The 22174-nt window shown below is 41.2% G+C and overlaps 1 protein-coding gene across 4 annotated transcripts in view; it reads right to left on the bottom strand.

Moving 5' to 3' along the window:
• The window catches only part of EBF1 (EBF transcription factor 1), a gene marked incomplete at its 5' end in the record, with an annotated part of 382001 nt that overhangs the window by 116606 nt on the left and 243221 nt on the right, over positions 1–22174 (bottom strand). For 2 of the 4 annotated variants that reach the window (XM_080803881.1, XM_080803882.1), the window contains one exon: positions 5642–5783. In XM_080803881.1, coding sequence (XP_080660007.1) covers positions 5642–5783 — 142 coding nt within the window. The remainder of the gene's footprint in view (positions 1–5641; positions 5784–22174) is intronic. The other 2 variants (XM_080803883.1, XM_080803884.1) reach the window with 1 other exon arrangement.

The raw sequence follows: 22174 nt of genomic DNA, 5'->3' as shown, positions 1-22174 counted from the left end.
AGAACTCCCATGAGTTGCTTGTAAGCTGTGCTTAATATCTTTCTTCCCTCTTTACATCATAAATTCTGTGACGACAGGGACTGCGTCTGCCTTGTGCTATAGCACCTTAGCTTGGTGTCTGGCCTGTACTGAATGCTTAGGACAAGTGAGTGAAGGAAGGAATGACTGGAAGCCCACCTTACTGACACCTTATTCCTTGGCTGGAAAGCCAAAGAAAAGACTATACCAGAAATAGCCAGTGCATTTCTTTGTTCCCCTGAAGCCCTGTTTCTCCAAAGGCACCTCCAGATGAGGGGAGGCATGTGTCAATAGCTTCAACTCCACGTGCCCAAAATTGTGCATGTTAAAAGGCAGTCTAGGAGTACCTGGGTGGCTCAGTGGGTTAACCCTCTGCATTTGGCTCGGGTCATGGTCTCAGGGTCCTGGGATGGAGCCCCGCATTGGGCTCTCTGCTCAGCGGGGAGCCTGTTGCCCTCCCTCTGCCTGCCTCTCTGCCTACTTGTGATCTTTTGGGGAAAAAAAAAAAAAAAAAAAGGCAGTCTAGAGATGACCCAACACTGCTCTCATTGAACACAAACCAAACGGAGGCCATGGAAGCCAAGTAACTGGCCCAGAGTCACACAGCTAGTTCATGGCAGAGTCGGGTCAGAAATCTAGCTCTTCCATCAGACAGCCTCCCCTCCCTCCGTTAGATCCAACTGATGCCTACTAGCCACCTATTAGGGCCTCATTACACAGAAGGGAGAAGAGGGGGCCTCTCCTTTCTATGGGAACCTCCATGCTGTCTTTCAGTTTGGAGTAATCTTCCCAAGCCTGAATCATCTTTCTCCGCATGCCCATAAAACAACAAAGTTAAGTGCAGCTGGGCACAGGGAGTCAATGGGGTTGGATACCCAAGGGCAACCAACAGAAGCAAAAGCTGCTTCTGTCTGGAGGAAAAGGATTAAAGAAGGTCAAATGCCAAAGAGCAAGAATAACAGGGACAGGTCAGGGACAGCTAGAAGGGGACACTACAATGGAGAGGTCAGAACTAACTGGTGGTGGGGAAAATCTGACTCTACTTCTCTGACGCCGTAATTACAGCAAGAAGATGGGCCCAGGGATTCTATCGCCAAACTCTATTCTACAAAGTATTTTTAGTTTGACCAAACCCCACTTTTTGTAGATTTGTTTTATTGTGGCATCCTGGCACATTCATACTTCATGTCTTTATATGTATAACCACCTTGAAGGGAAATTTAATTCATTTGTACCTGATGCCCACAAAAACTAAATTGTGCTTTATTCCCAATTTTAAAAAGCAGGGATGTTTTTAAACATCTATATTTGAAGCCAAGAAACTAAGTAAGACCTTAGGTCAGAACTCGTGAACATTAAAACGTCCACCATCTAGAAAATGATTGTTCAAATAAACATGATGATTGTACAAATTCATACCGATTTTTAAAAAAGAACCTAAGTATGAAAAACACCGGAGAGGGTAGCCTACTGATGACCAGCTGAGCTCTGTGACCCACTCAAATTTCCCAGTGATCATGGAGGAGGCATGTCCTCCAACAGCCCCCAAAAGCGAGAGAGTGGAGGGAGGCAGAAGAGGGGAAGGGATAAAACACATGTATGCCAAAAAAAAAAAAAAAAGTCCCCTAGAAAAAATGAGCATTTAAACTGCTTGTCAGAAGGCTTCCTGACAAAGCCACTAGAGTGTATTCACAGGCATTTGCATAAATGCTGCCGGTGAGTTCACCATAGCTGCTAGCGCTAATGGTACATAAAGTAATTTAGTCACTTCTCCCGGCATTCTATGTCAGAATGATGAGCGCCGGCACTTTGCCTTGTTGCATATTAGATCATTAGATAATAAAGTGTTAGTGCATGAAAGCTGACAGGGTCCCTGCACTGTAGCTCTGTGAGGGCACCGCATTTTGCCACAGGGGGAGAAAATAGAGAAACTGATGCCCCAATTGGCCTTAAATTCAAGTAAACATAACCTGAAACTCGAGAGAACGATAATAACAATATCAACACTCCCAAGCCTTTGAAGATCCCCAGCATAGGGTCCCCAGGAATTTGCCCAAGTGACGGGAAGTTAGGGCAGATGCATAAGTTAGGACGGCACATTCCCGTGGGTGGGCACGGTTCTGCAGCTTTGGCTCCAAGCCCAGGCTTCTCAAAAACTGAAACCCTGCGAGTAGTCACCTTCTGACGCTACCTGTCTCCACAGTGCACGTCTTCCATAAAGCGATTGCTTGCTTAAAGATGAAACCTCACTAGCCTAAACTTTCCCATAAATATTCCACCAAAGAAAATCTCAGAACTTATGAATGAAGAAAAAAACGGGGGAGAGCAACTACCATGAGCTACAGGATGCCAGGATTCACCCTCTTTGGACCATGCAAGATTCTGTGCAATGAATTTACCTTTGTCAACTCTCCCACTTGAAATACAGGGGCTATGATTTGAGCTTGGAGGTTTGGAGGTCCGTGGGTCACACAGGGATGACTGTATGCATGAGTGTAAAGCGTGGTCTCTTTTCTACTTATATGCAGAAAGATGAGCTACGAAAGGGAACTTTCCTCCAACTGTCTGACAAGCAGGATATAAATAGAGATGTGCAGAGTTGCTCAAAATAATTCAGGCTACCTGTAAATGAGCTGGTAAAAAGCCCAGAATGAGGAAAAACGAAGGCTCCTACAGGTCACCTACGAGGTGAAAATATCTAGCAGTCTCACTGAGTAGTGGCTGTCTGAGTTGGGTGTGAGGGAGTAGAGCGGCTGAAGGGTAGGGGCTTGGTTCTGGAAGTCTTAAACAGGGCAGTTTCAAACAGGATTTTTCAGTGGCAAGGTTAGGTATTACCATACCCCCCAAATCAACATGCATTAGCATCTAAGTCCACTCCCACACATCCCTAATGAAAGAGCCCAGGAGTCACCCTTTGTTGAGTAGATATTTATGTATCAGCTTGAAGTGTCTAAATGAGTGGGTGGTTTTGTGTGGCTGGTTGATTCATGTGTTCAGAGAAGTAGACAAGGCACCTCAAGCTATCTACTACCCTTTTTATTCTCCTGGAGAGAAATGAAGTAAGGCATTGGTGACTGTGAACCCCCCTAGCTGAAGAAGATAGCACACACCCAGACCCCCAATGATGCTTAACCATTTATGAACAGGGAAATGTCACCATTTTCTTGAATAATACGTTAATAATCACATGGCCCTTGCAGACTGGTGAACTGGAGAAGAGGAATAAAACATTGTCTCTAAAACTTAGAATAATATGATATCCCACTTGAAATATTAATATGTACATGTAGAAGCAAGAATATTTTTGAGTTGGGAGGAAGCCTAGAGGCGTTTTGGTCTGGAGATCTCAAACTGTTAGCCTATGGCTGTCTTCTTCCTAAGTGACATTTCCCCCTTCAGAGGGTTTAAAAGTTGTGTAATTAGTTACCAACAATTAAAAATTAAGAGTTTTAATTCTTGCCAAACTAGAACATCTGTCCCCAGGGGCTCTCAGTCGCTTTGGCCTCCACTGTCTAGGGCTGCAGGAGGGCAGAACGTGTACTTGCCCTTCTTCTGCAGTTTCCATCCAGCCTACTTCCCCTATGTATGTGGCCTGCCCCCGCTCAAGACACACACTTTCTTTTTTTTAATCCCCCTACAGATCATCACCTTCATTTTACCAAGAAGAAGATGAAGGATTCCCAAAGGTAAGATGACCTGTCCAAGGTGACATAAAAGCCAGAGGTGAAACTAAAAAATTGAATTCAGGTTTCCTGGCTCCTACCTCAAGATCCTTTCCTCCATATTATAATTCAAAATAATGTTCCTGACCTCTAGGCTCTAAAGGTGTCCTTCTGGCAGGTGGTTTCTGTTGGTTTGTGCTACTTTTTTTTTTCTGGTGGAGATTATTTGCATGACGTCATGTGGTCTGTCACTGCCTTCCCAAAGGCAGGAATGGGAGCTGGCTGTGTCTGCATTTGGAGCCCATTTTGGAACTGTGAACCCGTGACTGGTAGATTTCAAACTGACAGTTAAGTCTGTCTTTGGACAAGACAGTAACCATTGCAACTAACCAAGCCACAGTGGAAAACAAGACTTCAGTTTTTAAACCACAGCTTTCCAAATTGTGCTCACTGAGTATTTACCTAGTTTTTCTTCCTCCTTTCCCCTAAATACTTCTAGTAATACAATGCCTTAAGTGACTCCAAGGGTATTAAAAAGGCAACATTACTGTAAAATGAGGATCAGAATAATTTTAAGTACAGGAATGGAACTAGGAATGTAATCATGAGCAGGTGTTTCAAATGGCCTCCTGCAAAAAAGTAATATCCATCCATCTCAGCACTAATGAAACCATAAAGAAGCAGCTTTTGAAAGATGATGGTTTATTTTAAAAAGACTGTAAAACTGGATGTGGTGAAGAATCCCTTCCTAGAGTGTTACATCTGGTTAATTAATAAAAAGTACAGTTTGTGTATTCCTTAAGTGCAGAAAAAATCAGGCAAAAATAATGATAGTGATATGTTTATTAAATCAGAATGCTGGCAGGGAAGGGAGTTTTCTACCTTATGAATTATGTCATGGACAGCTCATGGCCCTTGGAAAAAATCAGGCAATCGGGTGGTAATTTGTACAGTAGTGTTTTTAAAAGAATCCTGCTAATGTAGCAAACCAGAAAGTGAAGTGGGGAAATGGGTCTAGAGTTTAATTTGGAGGAGATAAGAGAGAATCTAGAATGGTGATTTGTATCCAGTATAGTCTCAATCATTGTTTCTTGGATGGATGGTTGGATGGATGGACTGATGGAAGATGAATAGATGGATGGATGGACCGAGGATAGATAGAGGGCTGGATGGACAGATGGATGGACAGATAGACAGATGAATCAATGGATGGATGGAAAGATGGAAGGATGTATACATTATATATACACGTAGTACAGAAACATTCAGATGTACATTCAATCTAGCCTGTGGCTCCTTTGAGTGCCATTCACTTTCCTTGATTCAAATTTTTATCCAGTTTCCTCCAGTCCTCTCAAAGATACCACTGATCAGCCAAAAATTCAAGACAAATGTGAAATCTCCCCCAACAAAACCCACCCATAGTGAGCAGGCTCTGTCACATGGTGATGAGGGGAGCATCATGCACAAGGCACAGGAGAGATATTTAGTTTGGGCTTCATCTTCACAAATGCCTCTGACCTAGACTTTGGACTTTATCTCCAAATGAAGTTCAATAGGAAGTTACAGAAATACACCAGCAGCATTATAAAGAGGATAGAGTTCATTATACAATCAAGTCAGTTGTAAACTCAAAATGTACCACAATATTTGTTACCCTGCTTTGGCCCTCCTTTATTTTTCAGTCAAGCTGCAGTTTAAAGTAAAGAGGTCCAGGTCTCCCTCCCTCTCTCAACCAGAAGGAGAGATGCATCAGCCATTTCCAGGATAGAGAGATGTGCAACAAGAAAGGCTGGGTCTCAAATGTATCTTCCTGTCTTTAAATATTTGCTTTCAGCATCGTTTCAACAGAACATTGGAAATCGGAAACAGAGTAGAAAATGTGGTGGAGTTGGAAGAAAGAAACCAAATAGATTCACAGTTAAAGTAGCAATGCCAACCAATGAAAATGATTTGCCTACCATGTTCCAGATAAGAGGGCGTACCTTCCGAGGGGTCAAGCCTCCGAGCCCTCCGCCCATGCTTAGAGTTATTATGGACAAACATATTATCAGAGACTGCCAGGACATGGCCATCCACATTGACTGTCGTAGACACCACGACCTGGAGACAGAAGAGAGAAATGAATGAACATTTTAATATAAAAGCATGGAGGGTAATAAACTCAAGTTAAATAAATAACAGCTGGGAGCTGAAGAAAATTGCACAGCTATTTCACATAATAACTGGTGCTTATGCTGTACAAGTCTAACAAGAGGAGCTATTGATGAGTGGGTCTTTGGCATGGAACGCTTTTGATGCAGTTTTAAGTAAAATTGCACAGTTTATAGTTATACAGCAGAAGGTACACTGTTAACCATAATTTTAACAAGAGGATCTTTATTAGCATATTTTTTTACACAACGGTGGTTGTGTTTCACCTAAATTACCCTTCAGTTTAGACACTGAAGCAGATATCACAGTTGATCATGCAAATAAAAATCTTTTGAATCTTTAAAATATTTCCTACTCCCACCCCCCCAGCCCCCACCCCCCACCCCCCACCCCCCCACCCCCCACTGTGTCAGGGTTAAGAGGATAGAGAAATGAAAAAGAGAGGTTTCAGTGAGAGCTGGGAAACAGCTTTCTCTCCCGGGTGCCTTTTTGGGGTTTCTTGTACTTTTCTCTTCCCATATTACCTTGATTAATCAGACCAAACTTCCCTTCCCCTGCCCTCACCACCATCACCACTATTAACCAGACCACTCCCTCTCCAAAAGATCCCTGCTGATTAAGGGTCTTAGCTCTGTGTTTCGCAGCCAAACAACAACAACAACAACAACAACAAACAAAAACAAAAAAAGAAGAAATGTGGTGGCTCAGGTATAATTCGGATACGCTGGCCATCTCATAAACTGACTCTGAGCCTAGTTTGCCAGAAGGGACACAGGCAAAGGTGTTTTCTCAGAGAACTCTGACTAAAACAATGAGAAGAAATGACCTACACTTCTCCTTATATTAAATGGGGGAGAGGATTAAAACTGAAACCCACAGAGATATGTTTATTCATGCGACCTCTTACAACCAAATATAATAATTGTCTGTAATTGCAGCCTCAGCTCCCACCTCATGCTTTGACACGGGAAACAGCAATCAGCCAGCTCCCGTTTAATCCACCTATTATGTTGACTAATTAACTTTCCTCGACAGTTTATTTCTTCCTCCATTATCAGCCCCTGTCAGCCGCAAGCACCCTGCAGCAGAGGGGAGACCTCGGGCTCTTTGATTGATCACCGATAGATTGACATGCAGATTAATTTAATTAGAATCACCTCACTTGAGAAATGAAAGACAAAGGCAAGAGGGCTAATAGATCTGCTCTCATAATGAGGCGAGCCTCCAGAGCCAAAGCTGAGGATTTCTGATTTATTTTGCTCAATTCCCCAGTTGCTTGGAAAGACTCTCGCTTTAATTGTTCTTGGTTTTGAGAGGCATTAGCCTCTGAAGAGGTGAAACGCTTTACAAGGATTGGCACATACTGAGGCCCCAGTTTCTGAGGAAGCCTTTTCTCCGACTTCTGGTCTTGTGCAACGCCTCAGTTTCGTCCCCTGAGTTGGGCAGAGGGCAAGATGCTGGGCCTTGCCCTCTGCTTGCAAACTGTCAGCCCCGCCTTGGCGAAGGGCCCTCCTCAGTAGCCTCCCACCCCAACCAACGTCAGCCATACTGAAAAGTTCCACCGTCGACATCTTTGACCTAAACCCATCAGGCCAAAACATGGCGGAGTTCCTTTCTCGCAGCCTCGAAGATGGTACAGAACTCCAGGCTGTGAAGCGCTGTTCCCAGTACTGTCGTGGGGCTGATTTCATTTGATCTGATCCCATTTGACTTGATGTAGTTACTAGTTTTTGTTTGTTTTCTTCCTTGCCCTCCCTTAGACAGACCCGAGGCCCTGCTTTTCAAAGGGAGCCCCTACAGTCTTTCAGACCCGGATGCGGAAGTCGGGGAACTCCGGAAACTACGCACTTGGTCATCCCACCCTGGGGTCTCCCAGGGATGACTGCAGGGCAAGGCTTCCGTGGGGTGCTTCCTCAGGTCCTCTCTCAAGGTCTTTTCCATGACTCCCAGCCAGACCTGGAGCCTCTCCTGATTTTATTTTTTATATCTATTTTATTAAAATACAAAGTAAACAATTGAGAATCCATTCTGGGACTCGGGTATTTGCCTCAATCATTGTGAAAACCAAAATCCCAACGAGGGCAAGTCATTGACAGAAGGACTCAGTACATTTGAAGTAGCAGTTTGCAAAGTGGTTTTTCTCTTTCTTCATGATTGACCAACCAGATCTGACACAGCCTGAAGGTTCTGTGTATGCCTCATCAATTGTAGGTTAATTTAAAAGGAGGGTGAAGAGAAGAAAACGGTCTATTCTTTTATTTTCAAAAAGTTTTATGTGCCAATGCAGAGTCCATATTATTTAAGGCAACAGAAACTCACTTTTCTTTTTAGTTAGGGAGGTGGGACATTTACAATTATATAACAGAGCTGGGTCTTTCAAAGAATTTTTGATTTACAACAAGACCACAATTGAGTGGTCACTGGAGTCGTTAGCAGAAGAAACTATAAAAGGAATCCCAAACGGTATCTGTTTCCAGTGTCAGGAAATGCAGAAAGTTGTTATTCTAGATGTCTGTCTTAAGAGGAAAAAAAAGCAATGGCAATTCACCATGCACCTGTAAGACGAAATGCTACAGACTTAAGCTTAAAATACTCAGTATTTTTAAAAGATATTGTCATCTGATTCCTACAGTGAACAAAAATGACAAAAGCAGTTAAGTTTAAAAAAATTACATCCTATGTGTTTTTTTTTTCCTTGACAAAAGAAGGGTCACCAAGACCACATGTGTGACAGAATCATTTCATTGAAAGTTCCCTTAAAATTGGAGAAAGATAAAACAGAATCCTCGTGTCTTTAATTTCTAGAAAATAAACACATAATGTTCCTCACAGAAACTCATGACTAAACATTTTAACTTCCCTCTCCCCCAAATAATTTCTCTCATTCCAATTTGGAAATGATCAAGATACATTTAAATGATACATATGCTGAAATTAATCCACAGAGCAACTTGTAAATTTTTAAAAATCTAACTGTGAGATGCAAAGGGGGCACTGAAGTGTCCTTTAAAAATAGGCCCATAGTGGGAAGGAAAAGGGCCTTTACAGTTTAACACAAGATTAATGAGGTGCTGACACATTCATGCAGGCAAGGGGACAGACAGGCCTGCCAAATCTTCAACCTTCCCAAATTTTGTCAACAAAACACAGCTTGAATTTGGGACAGGTAAACATAGAAAATGATTTTACATTTGGACTCAACACTTCCCTCTCTATCCCCTTCCTCACTCTCCTGCCCTGGGAAAGAGATGAAGGGAATATGAGGAACAGGTATACTTAGAATTTTATGATATCTGTTAAATTAAATCTTTACTCTTAAGAATTGTACAATCCAATACAGGAACCACACATGTAGCTATTTAAATTTAAACTAATTAAAGTTTTAAATTCCATTGTTTCTGAGTCTTCATAGCCACATTTCAAGTGATTAGTAGCCACATGTGGCTAGAGACTGCTATATTGGACAGGGCAGCACAGAACATTTTCCTCGTTCTAGAGTGTTCTGTTGGACAATGCTGCTGTAGAATGGTTTGGAAATAAATGGCTCAAAGTTATTCAGGAGGATGCCCAAATTATATCTCCTGAAATAGGTACTAGTCTAAGTGGACATGTTTTAGGTTATATACAAGTATTTTTGATGACTATATTTTTTATAGAATTATTCTATCTAGGGCATAGCTTTCTAATATAGCAGTCCATAGATATGCCGATGAACATGCAGTGTGTTCCATGATACCTTCTATCTAGGTCCAGCCCTCCAAGTGAGGGCATTCAGCATGAGGGGATTAAAAAAAAAAAAAAAAACAAAAACACAGAAATCTGCAGGTATCCATGGACTTTGGAGATTCTACACTAACATTTTCAGTTTCTTGCCTCATCTCAGTGGTTCAGAATGTCCTCTGTTTTATCCTGGACCTAGCTATCCTTAAAGATTGTTATTTTTACAATTTTACCCCTCTCCTTATTTAGAATTAGAAAGAATTCAACACAAAATTGATGATTCTTGACACCCAAGCTTTCCTAGCTGATTTGACTTCGGCCAGGTTAACTTAACCCTCAGCCACCATGCTCCTGCCTCTCAAGTGGAAATACTAACAACAGCGCCTGGTTCTGTGAGGCTTACATTACTAAAAGTGGCCAGCATGGTTCCTGGCTCAAACTGAGCACTCAACAAATGTTAGTAGCAGTAGTAGTATAGCTGTTACTTTGTTGGTAATACTGACCAAAAGGTTCAAGTTAATGTATTGGGCTAATCATCTGAAGCCATAAAGAGGGCCCTGTATAAACTGTTATTTTAAATAAAAGGATACAAAAATTATCCCTAATATGTTCACTGCTTTATCAGTCTAATAATGAGACTGCATAATTCTAAAGACTTATGTACTCACCATATGTCATTATGTAATTTAGGCTTCATGTAAATTGTAAATTTCACTGGTTTATATAATTTTCCTTTCTAGAACCCATTGACATCTTAGCCTGTAACATTTTAGGCTTGAAACTAAACAAAATCTTACTGCTTTGAAAAAAATCTACAAATTAGACATCTTATCAATTCAGTCTTGTTTTCCCAATATTTCATATGAATGAAGGATTCTCTGAGAGTTTTGTTATTGGTTAGTATTTCCTGCTACCATTCTTCAAGCTGTCCCCTCTTTTCTTCATATCGGCAAGAGACCTTGTATGTCCCAAATAAACTAAATTATCTAAGATTCATGACCCATAATCTCTGTCTCATGAGCAGATTCTCAAAAAGACAAAAGCAGCTAAATTCAGTCATGGGCGGAAAATCCCATTAACAAAAGTAGCAGTTCATGTAGAAGAAGGGGTTATGACAAAAGCAACCGAAAGAGTTAAAATCTGTAGTTTTCGGGGCAACCTGGGTGGCTCAGTGGGTTAAAGCCTCTGCCTTCAGCTTGGGTCATGATCCCAGGGTCCTGGGATCGAGCCCCATATCGGGCTCTCTGCTCAGTGGGGAGCCTGCTTCCCCCTCTGTCTCTTTGCCTGCCTCTCTGCCTACTTGTGATCTCTGTCTGTCAAATAAATAAAATCTTTAAAATAAATAAAAAATAAAAAATAAATAAAATAAAATCTGTATTTTTAAACATTTCTATAACAAATCTGGAATCAAGAGGAAGATTAGACCATAAAAATGGCTTCAATGTTTAGATTTAGAATATTTTAGTAGTAAGTATCTCCCTCCAAAAAATAACTACTTTAACAAATAAATTTTGAATGGATATTAAATTATAAACTTGGTCTTCAAAGCTAATATATGGTAACTCAGTGTAAGGAAACTGGTGCTAAAGTTGGTCTGTTCCATGACTTTCTCACCTCTGGGTTTAACCTATTCTATGTCCGCATTAATTCAAGACCCCTAATATAAGGCATTAAATGCACTGGCTTGGAGTACACGAAATAGAAAGGCAGCGAGCGACATTCCATGGAATAATAATCAGCAATAAAAAGAAACAAACTATTGATACACCTGGATGAATTTCAAGAGAATTATGCTGAGTGAAAAAAGCCAGTACCACAATATGACCTCTTGCATGGTATGGGCTTATTCCCCACCCTCTTCCCCACCAAATTTACATGTTAAATACCTAATCCCCAGTACCTCAAGATGGGCCTGTCTTTGGAGACAGGGCCTTTAAAGACATGATTAGGTTAAAATAAGGCTCTTAGAGTGGGCCCTAATCCAATCTGATCCATGTCCTAAGAAGAAGAAATTTGGTCACACAGAGAAACACCAGAGTGTATGCGCGAAGGTGAAAGACCATGTGAGGACACAGCAAGAAAGCAGCTATCTACAAGCCAAGCAGAGAGGCCTCAGAGGAAACCAACTCCACTGATGCCTTGATCTTGGACTTCCAGCCTCCAAACCTGTGAGAAAATAAATTTCCATTTTTAAGCCACTCAGTCTGTGATATTTTGTTATGGAAGTCATGGAAAAGTCATACACGGAATAATTCCATTTACTTGACATTCGTGAAATTTAAAAACTTTGGGAATGGAGAATGGATTAGCACTTGCCAAGGGTTAGGGGCAGAGGGAAGGTGGATGTGGCTACTACGAAAAAATGACAGGAAGGATCCCTGTGGTGATGGCAACGCCCGATATCGTCACTGTGGTGATAGATACATAGACCTACGCATGATAAAACCTTGCAAAACTAAAAATATATACCTATGTAAATGACTACAAGCAAAACTAGAGGAATTTGAATAAGGTGGCAGATTTGTCAATGTTCAAATCCAGCATGATTATTGTATAATACTATGTAACATTGTACTATGGTTTTGCAATCCATTACTCTTGGGGTACTGGGCAAAGGGTGCACAGGGTCACTCAGTATTATTTCACACAACCACATGTGAATCTACAATTATATCAATAAAAAGTTTAACTACATAAAAGGCCTCATTAATCAAGATGCCCTTCCATAGTGAATGGATATACAAACTGGTAATCCATAGAAAGGAATATTATACAGCAATAAAAAGAAATGAGCTATCAATTCATGAAAAGACATGCAGTTTTAAATGCATAGTGTTGAATGAAAGAAGCCAATCTGGAAAGGCTATAAGCTGTATGATTCCCACTGTGCAACATTCTGGAAAAGGTAAAACTGTGGAGGTAGTAAAAAGATTAGTGGTTGCCAGGAGTTTGCCTGGGGGAAGGGAGGGATAAACAGGTGAGGCACAGGGACAGGGAAGCCATTCTATCTGACACTAGTGGTGGGGAGATAACACCATGCATTTGTCCAAACCCACAGCATACAAAACATACAAATGAATCCTAGTATAAACTATAAACTGTATGCTATGTTATCAAAACTGTATCAATATGGCACATTACTCTAATAAGTATATCAAACTCATGAAAAATATTAATAATAGGGAAAATGGGGGAAAGGATTGAGGGCTTCTGTGGCAACTCGTTATACTTCCTCCTCATTTTTCTGTAAACCTAAACTGCTTTACAAAATAAAGTCTTTATGTCATCAAATTTTTGCCCTCAACCCTACACAGGGTTGTTCTACCATATTCTCTACCCTGTCTGCTGAGCCCTTCTTTACAGACTCCTTGAACATTACAGTCAAAAGCCCAAGAAATCAGCCAACCTAGTAGCTTCCAACTAAGAGTTTTCAAATATAGTAATAGGAACAACACAGCAGAGAGGGAACCCTAAATTCACTCATAAGAAGACCGCATACTAAAGCAGCCAGTTTCCTTTGTCGCTATAGGATGGGATCATCTGCCTGGAAACACTGGTTATCTCCTGCCTGTGAGAAGCCCTGAACTGATGGATTCACATGACTTTGGATAATTTTAAAACAGAGTGTGATTCTTAATAACCGTCATTGGGGGGCGCCTGGGTGGCTCAGTGGGTTAAAGCCTCTGCCTTCCGCTCAGGTCATGATCTCAGGGTCCTGGGATCAAGCCCTGCATCGGGCTCTCTGCTCAGTGGGGAGCCTGCTTCCTCCTCTTTCTCTGCCTGCCTCTCTGCCTACTTGTGATCTCTGTCTGTCAAATAAATAAATAAAATCTTAAAAAAAAATAAATAAACGTCATCAGGATCAAAAAATAGGTCATCACATGGGATTCAGAAGAGAAAATGATAAAAGAAGTCCTCAGTGGTTGTGACACTGCAAATGTGTCCAACATCTCTCTTTGAGGCTTGGAAAACTGAGGCCCAAGAGGTTTAAAAGCATCCTCAAGGTCACAGGACAAATTAAGAGCAGAGGTAAGCCTGGAGGGAAACTTCCAGACTCCAGGTCCAGTTCTCACCCACCGTGGCCTCTGGCCTCTCAACACAAATGCTACGAGTTGTAGCTGAAGTCTGTTCTCCCCTGACTCTGCTGGTATCTCCCAAGACATATAGCTGGGGTGTATATGACTGACTACACTCTAAGTATTATATACATAAAAATGGTCTGCCGCAGTTAGGAATCAGGTCTTCATTAACTTTGTCCTTTAAAATATCCTTGACTGATATGGAATGAGATAGTCTCTGAAACCTGCCTGATTGCTAGTTTCTATCTGGTTGAAAGATCCCAAATAACTCATTAAAAATTATGGAGGACACATGAACCTACGGGATGTAACGGAGAGGAACTTCTAGAGAAAGGGAGGGAGTGACGGAATTAAATCTACTTTGTAAGGCTCAAGGCAAAAAGATCTCTTTTCTTAACAGTAAGACAAAAGCAGACACTTCTCAGTGCTCAGATATGTATGCTAAACTCATTCAGATCTTTGGAAACTAAACTCAGCTTCTGTTTCCTGAACTGTGACACATGCTCAACATAAAAGCTCATCGGTGACCCGAACCTTGGTCCTCCCTCTGTGGATCAGGAAACCTTTGATGACTCTAGATGGTTTCACTGGTATTTAACAGGTACTCTCCGTGTATGTATTCCCACTGGCTATTTTAAGTAGCAGCGAGCCAAAACATACAGAATTGCCATGTCTGTTCTCTACCAATGAGACCATGACGCAAGGATGAGAAAACTGAGAGCAAAAAAAAAAAAAAAAAAAAATGGTATATTAGTCAACAGCTCAGATTCTAGGGTCAGAGAGTCCTGAGTTTGAACTCCAACTCCATCACTTACCAGTTTGTAACCTTAGATAAGTCAATAGATCAGAGGAAAGAGTTGTGAGCCTGTTATATTCCAGGCATTATTCTATGGAGAGGCAGCAATGAACAAGACAGATAAATTGTTTGTCCACCAAGAACTTAGCACTTATCAGAGGCAAAAGGGGGTTTTCAGACAGTGACTAAGCAATGAAAGCAAATTTCTGAATGTGAAAAGTTCCAAGAAGAGAATAAGATGGGGATGGAGCGATACCTAGGTGGGAGCTATTTTTGATTGGGTGATTAAGGCAGGCATCTCTGAGGAGGTGATGTTTTTAGCTGAAATCTAAGTAAAAGAAGTAGCCAGCTATTCAATGAAGCCGCAGAAGAGTTTCCGAAGCCAGAATAGCAAGTGCAAAGATCCTGAGGCAGAAATGAGTTTGGTGTATCCAAGGAAGAAAAATGAAAGAAAATAAGATAGGCCAATGTGCTTGTTTGGAGCAAAGTAAACAAGGGAAAGGACAGTGGAAAAATACGATTATCCACGCAAAACACTTTGTACGGTGTCTCATACGTAATAAAAGCTCTGGAAGTTACAACTTAAAAAGGAAAGAACGTAAGAATATCTTTTGTTGGTTAAGTCTCACTAAGTAGAGGCATCCCCAGAAGCAATATCCACTGGCAACCCTGATCTACACCAAACACTTTTAAACATCTATCCTTTCACGTATTTTACATTTCTTCAATAGCAACTGTACTTAATGTAGAAATTTATTTCCTCTAAGTGCAGAGCCACCACTCATCAAATAGCATTCATAAGGATTCCTTCTCAGTGATGCATATTTTCTGCCAAGGCCCAGCATAAGGCTCATGCCAAGATACATATTTGCCCAATAAGCCATAATGGTTTAATATATCAGGTTGAAAATCCACCATTTGTATTTACCATGTTATGCGAATTAATCCTGTATTCTGAAACTATCATTAGAGCTGCTTTCAGTATAATTAATCAGCGTGCTGCATCTTGAAATTATTCTGTATGAAGAGAGTGATTGCAGCTCGGGCCCCTAGCATTCTGTTGGTAAAGAATTTAATTGCAAGATGTGCTGTTTGTCAAAACAATGTAACAGGGGGGTAGGGGACGGTGGGAGAGAAATAAAAAGGATACAAATATTTCTTTCTTTATTTAAGTGCTTTTAAAAGCAGACTGAAACTGCAGAGGTAGGGGATGTATTTTAAGAATTCTCTGACGATCTCTTATAATATATTGATTCAGAGTCTCTGTAGGCTTTTGAATAAATAACAAGGATTCTCCAAAATTTATAGAATTCACCAAAAACAAGAGCAGAGAGTTGCCTTTTTCCGTCATTTCCTGTGTCATCATTTTTAAAAGAACACCTCTTTGGTGGGGATTTGGGATGGTAACCTGGTGGTTTCTCCTCATATTTCCTAACCCCACTCCAAGTGACTAGTAAGTGAAGGAGGATTGTTTGTCTCCTCCGATAAAAGCGAGATAAGCATGAATCTGGAGCTGGCGGTTGTCTCTGCTCAGAAGACTCTGCAGGTGCTTCTCAGGGTGCTTTATTCTTATCCTTTGGCTCAGAGCTTAAATATCACCTCCTCAAAAGTTTTCCCTGGTCACCCACTTTAAATTAGGCTCCTATCCCCCATCCCACATGTGTTCTCTCTTATATTAGTAATATTCTTTTTTTTTAAAGATTTTATTTATTTATTTGACAGATCACAATTAGAGAGGCAGGTAGAGAGAGAGGAGGAAGCAGGCTCCCTGCTGAGCAGAGAGCCCGATGCGGGGCTCGATCCCAGGACCCCGGGATCATGACCTGAGCCAAAGGCAGAGGCTTTAACCCACTGAGCCACCCAGGCGCCCCAGTATTATTCTTTATAGTAATAATGAAAAGTTTTGATGATTTTTAATTACTAATCTGTACACATCATAGCAGCTGATGGCACCTATTACCTGCACATCCGTGTTCTGTCCTGTGTGGGCCATACAAATGGACATTTGCAATTTGTTCTGTGGTTATACATGGCCAGGGGGACAGATTTCTAGCCCATAGAATATGGGCATATTTGACAAGGGTCACTTCTAAGAGCGGGTTTTTAAGAAGTTCATGAGTCCCCTCTATATACTCTTTGCCCTTCAGTTGGATGGACAGACAACAAGGCTCTAGGGGATAGCAGAGACACAAAACAAAAGGAGCCCCGGTCCCCAAGTCACTTTATGTATGAGACCTGTTCACCCACCAAGAACATCTTGCCTTGTACCTTGATGTAAACAAGAAATGACCTGTGGTGTGGGAGCCATTATATTCTTTGTTCTATGTATTACAGCAGCTAGTATTATCCTAACAAATAGACCCCAACTAGAATAGGAGCTTCATTAGGACAAACACCCTGTCTTTATTGTTCCTGGCAATGTGTTTACCACTTGCCACATCAATAAATTCTACTGAGTGCGTGCACGCCTGAATGAAGGAATATATCTTAAATTTACACTCATCCACAGTCATGCATCTAACATTTATACATGAATATAGATTTGTAGCCTATGGACAAATTTTTGTTGAAGAGATAAGATGAATTTGGAAATGGATGCCTTACTTCACAGGTACTATGGCATCTACCATGATGACAGCTTGTACCCGATTCTTGTTCCCTCCCTCACCACCCTCATTCTGCCAGCCCCAACAAGGAAAGCTATTGATAAGGATTTAAATCTTCACCTGGAATTGTCTAGCTCCTGTCAGTTAAAAACCAGACCCACGACATGGTTTTAACACAGTCCTTTGACATTAGCATCTTTTTAGTGTCAAGATGAAGAAACAGGCTCATTTAGTCACAGTGAATTTCTCCCTGTCATGAGCTGTTTCCATCCTGGCTTACCCCCACTTTCTCTCTTCCTCCCCACTTCCTCAAACCCACCAGAACTGAATGAAGCCTATATCTACTGTTGTATTTAAGCAATTTTGCTACCCTAGCCACAGCCTGGGGATTTCAAAAGAAAACATCCATCATAAATTAAGAAGAAGGAGGAAAAAAAAAAAGATTATACCAGATTTTCTACAAGGTTTATTCCATAATGCCTTAAAGTATGGACACAGCTCAGCTCTGCAGAAAGTGATTAATTTCTTGAAAACGCTAAGGTCACACTAATTGACATGACCTGTGTAATTAAGTAGTCTCTGTTTACACACCAGAAGCTCAGCCGCTGTGAGGCTGAGTTTGCTTGACAGAATGTCTTTACGTGTCAAGAGATCAACAACCTTTCTTATGTCCTCCTCAGTCACCTACACAGGCCCCTGATTGCTGTTCAGAGGATACACGCTCTGGCGTGGCTGTAGGAAGTTCAGGGCGGCCTGGTGAGCATACAAAATGAGATGAGAGAAAAGCAGCAGCCACGAGTGTTGGAGAGAGCCCACTTAATAGTCAGGAGAGCACGTTTTCGATCAGGTGTCTCTAGGTCTTAGGTTTTCAATATAACTGAGAAAAGCCACATTGAGATGTCAAGGATAGACCAGAGTTTTCTGATGCCAAAAAGACACTTTCTTATTCCTCCTTAAAGGCGCTCGCAACAGAAAACCTACTTCTTACTGGGGTAGTATGAGAGGAATGATGGAAATTGTGTGTCTTCTTCACAGGTAACCTTCAACCAGTGTCTCTCTGACACATTGCTTTCAGCCAGGGGAGCTGCAGGGGAGGCTAATTTCCCCCTTCTTGGGCAAGTCCTAAGATTTGGGAACTTCAGTACGGTTTCTTCCAGAGTTCTCTGAGAAGTCAGAGGTCACTTAACTCATGCTTCATCTATATGATGGATCTTTCTTGCTCTGGAGAAGGGGCCCAGCCCTCCATAGGTTAAGTAAAGCTAGAGCCATCTTATGAGTAATAGCTTCTTTTTCTAAGGTTCATACAAGCAAAAAATTGGCCAACACTGTAGCTCTGCTCAGAAACAATGCTCATGTTCTTTTACTTCCATGAAACTCTGCTCTGCCTGACGAACTTTCGTGGCATTCCCGTATTCTTCATGCACATAGTAGCTTCAGGCTTGTTATAGGGCAAACACCTCTTCACGGCTTTCCTGAGGTTCTAGCATATATTCATGGATTGCCGCTCTGGCTCTCAGATGTTGAAGACCTCCTTATTTTCTCGGCAATAAGTGTCTCCCTACAGATTCTGGCCAGCTTCTTTACTGTTCCACATTAGATAACATCTGAGTCAGATGGTTGGGTTGAATCACTGCCTCTCCACTACCTAGTAGATGTGTGACTTTGAGCAAATTGCTTAATTCCTCTAAGCCTCAATTCCTCATGTGTAAAGTTACATTTTACAAATAACATATTTGTATATTCCTAACAGGGACATTGTGAAGATAAAATGATAATTCATGTAAAATACTTAGCATGATATCTCTCACATAATAAGTATCTAATAAATGTTAGCTTCATCATTATCACCATCATGGCCAATGTCTACAGATGTATGTCAAGGCACATGCATGGGCACGTATATTTATATACACCTATGTGGAACACATTGAATGTAGACACAGATATAAACAGTCATCTCCCCAGCCCTAACATAAATGGAAATAGACCAAGATAGGGAACACGGAAAGAGAAGGCAACTTCTGATGGAAGCACAAAAAAAGAAAAGAAAGGTGATGACAATGGACTTTGGGGTTCAGTGAGTTGAAGTTCCTGGAAGTTTCCAACTGGCAGCTGGAGAGCTTGGTCTGGATTTGGATGTCAGGTCTCAGGGAACCTGACTCAGGAGTTCTGAGTGGTCCAAACAGTGGTTAATATGCTGAGAATGAAGAAGATATTTAAGAGAGCCCTACAAAGTGGGAAAAGATCTGGGTCTCAAAAGAAAACTTAGGGAATTTCAATATATACAGGAGCGGAAACAAATAGCATCCCTTTAAGAAGGCTGAGAATGAGTGAATGTTGTGGAATCCAAGGAAAAGATGGGTTCAAGAAGGATGGGATGGCTACCAGCATGAGATGATGCAGAGAAACATACAGGACCATAATATTAATGAAAAAAACACCACTGGGGAAAACAAGAAAGGTTTGGTAAGGATATTTGAGGTGTTATTTTAACCCTATTGAGGAAACTTATCCATTCCCCAACTGCATAAACATCTACATGCCTGCATGCAGAAGACCATGTGCTAATTGTGGAAAAATTATAATTAATTATATGTGTACCAAAAAACAAACAAACAAACAAACAAACCAAAAACCCTAAGTCAATGTTCTTTCTACCATAGGCTCCCTCTATCCTCTCCCAGAAAGTGATAACGGGGTGATGGGGACAAATCAACTTAAATCTGAGATCCAATAAGGAATTTGTCCTTGCTGATGGACAGAGCTCTTCTTCAACTCAAAATTAACTCTGTAGTGGCCAAGGTTGCTGCCCCTATTTAGAGAAGTCTACCTACTTTAGGATGGTTGGAGACTCACAGGGAAGAACACATGTATTTGAAGGACATATGGACCTTGGGTCAGGCAGTTCTCATGCTTAATAAAAAAAGAGCACTCTTTGGGACTGTAGCACTGTCACCAGGAAGAGGCTGTCAGTAGTCATTAGGTATAAGACTGGACCAACGACGCTCAAGGAGGGGTAATTTTGCATCCCCACCCCAACCAGGGAACATTACAAATGTCTGGAGACATTTTGGGTTGTCATGATTAGGTTAAGGGCTGAGGGAATTTCTCTCCTGGCCTCTGTGGGTACAGGCCAGTGATGAACTATTAAACGTACTACAGTGCATAGGACAAATCCGCCCTTCCACAAACAACAAAGGATTGTCTAGTCTAAAATGACACTTGTGCCTCGATTGAGAAACCCTGTACTGAAGTACTGACCCAGTTTTTGTGTATTACAAGTATGTTCCCAAAAAGCTAACATTTCTATTTATCATTTGAAAATTAGTTATGCATATAAATGTTGTCATTTGTATGTTGTGAAAATAAGAAGAATCATAATTTTTATTCCATTTTAGAATTGAGGAAACTGAGGCTTTCCAGAAATTCAATTCATGCCACCCCTCATTTCAGTATCCTTTCTACTAAATGAAGAACAACTATCTGCAAAAATAAAGCTTTCTAGATACTATCAAAAATAATAGACTGAGGTGGTTTTTCATCTCCTATGAGAGCTACATCTCTATAATTTAAGGCTTTCAGACATTTCACTAACAGGTCCATTGAGGGAAAAATAAGGCCCCAGAAGTCTTACACAAATACTCTTAGATTCCCAATGTCACCAAAGTACACCTCTAAGTCTGCTGCCCTGAGAAGCAGAGCAAAGTGGATCCTGATATTCATAAGGCATGACTTGTGTCTATTGGACATATTTATTAGACATGAATTGGTTCGTGCCTGGATATGCCTTGTTCTTAACCCAAGCTTGGTCAAGGGACCAAGCAATGGCTCATCTCAAGACCAAAACAAGCTGAAAAACACTTTATAGTGAAACCCAACCTCATGTTGCAGGACACAGAGCAATGCACATGGGCATCACATGTGTTGTTTAGCAGCAAAGCCAACTCCATCTCAACACACACAAAAAAGTCCTGTGTGAGAAGGAGATTACCCAAGTCTTCCAACCTGGGGTCAGCGACTAGCCAGAAGAAACATTTTCCAGGAAATTAGGAATTCAGGGAATCTCTCTACTCATCTCTGTCAAGACAAAAGGTGGTGAGGCCAAATGATTTTATAAAAGTACTACAGGTTCTTGGGAGAAAATGTCTTCTTTCTACTGAATTTGTTCTTTCGTTGAGGCCAATAAGTCCCACCTCTTAAAAAAATATCATCTTGGAGACAAAGAGATCTTGACATCTGAAAATCAGTGTTCAGAATCATCCCATAACATTTCCCCCATCAGAGGGAGAAGTTTTTCAAGATCCTCTCAGAGACAGTACATTTCAATCTACACTTAAAGCTGACTGGCCGTACCTAAGAGGATACTTTCAACACCAGACTGTTTTCACTGAGAGACCATACGGGTGAATATATGCGTCATTACTCTGATATACTGCACGACAACTAACGTTGACCATGCAAATAAGTTACCCATAAAATGAGATGGAAAGCAACACAAGTCTAGAACCTTGCTCTTCAAAGCACGGTCTTTGTCATTGGCATGGCTTGGGAGCTTGTTAAAAATGGAGAGTTTCAGGCCCACCGGGAGACCTCAATTAGCAGTTTAACAAGATCCCCGGGGGGTTCTTGACACTTTCGATTTTGAGCAGTGCCAGTATCTAGAACTTAGCAACCTTTCCTAAAACCTAACTACCATTTTGTGTTTTCAAAATTAACACTTTGCTTTCACATCTTCTTCTGTCACTAAATGTGTAATTATATGAGGCAAACACGCCCCTCATGCTTTGAATGGTGGCTGATCTGACTGGTGCTTGAGGACTTTCACACAGGCTGTCTAAGGACATTGCTGACACAGAACTGAGGGTCACCCATATCACACTCTAGATGTGCCCTGCTGCATCAGGGGGTCTGTTTTTAATAGACAATTACTGGTGACAACTTCCAAAATTGGGAGAGGAGAACAGAGAGAAAGGAAGGAAGAAGAGGACATAATTCTAGAAAGTACATCATTTCTATGTACTTTACTTAACCTGCGGTGGTTTAAGCGTATGAGTCCATTCAGGAAGCCAAAGTGGGCTCAGAGGACATCACTGCCTCAGTCAATGACCGCAGGTGGTTCAGTCCTGATGCTTCCCTAAT

This window comes from Martes martes, assembly GCF_963455335.1.
Source record: "Martes martes genome assembly, chromosome: 5".
In the NCBI taxonomy this organism is placed as follows: Eukaryota; Metazoa; Chordata; class Mammalia; order Carnivora; family Mustelidae; genus Martes; species Martes martes.
Note: the sequence above shows the minus strand (reverse complement) of the source record. Positions and strands in the feature narration are given on the sequence as shown.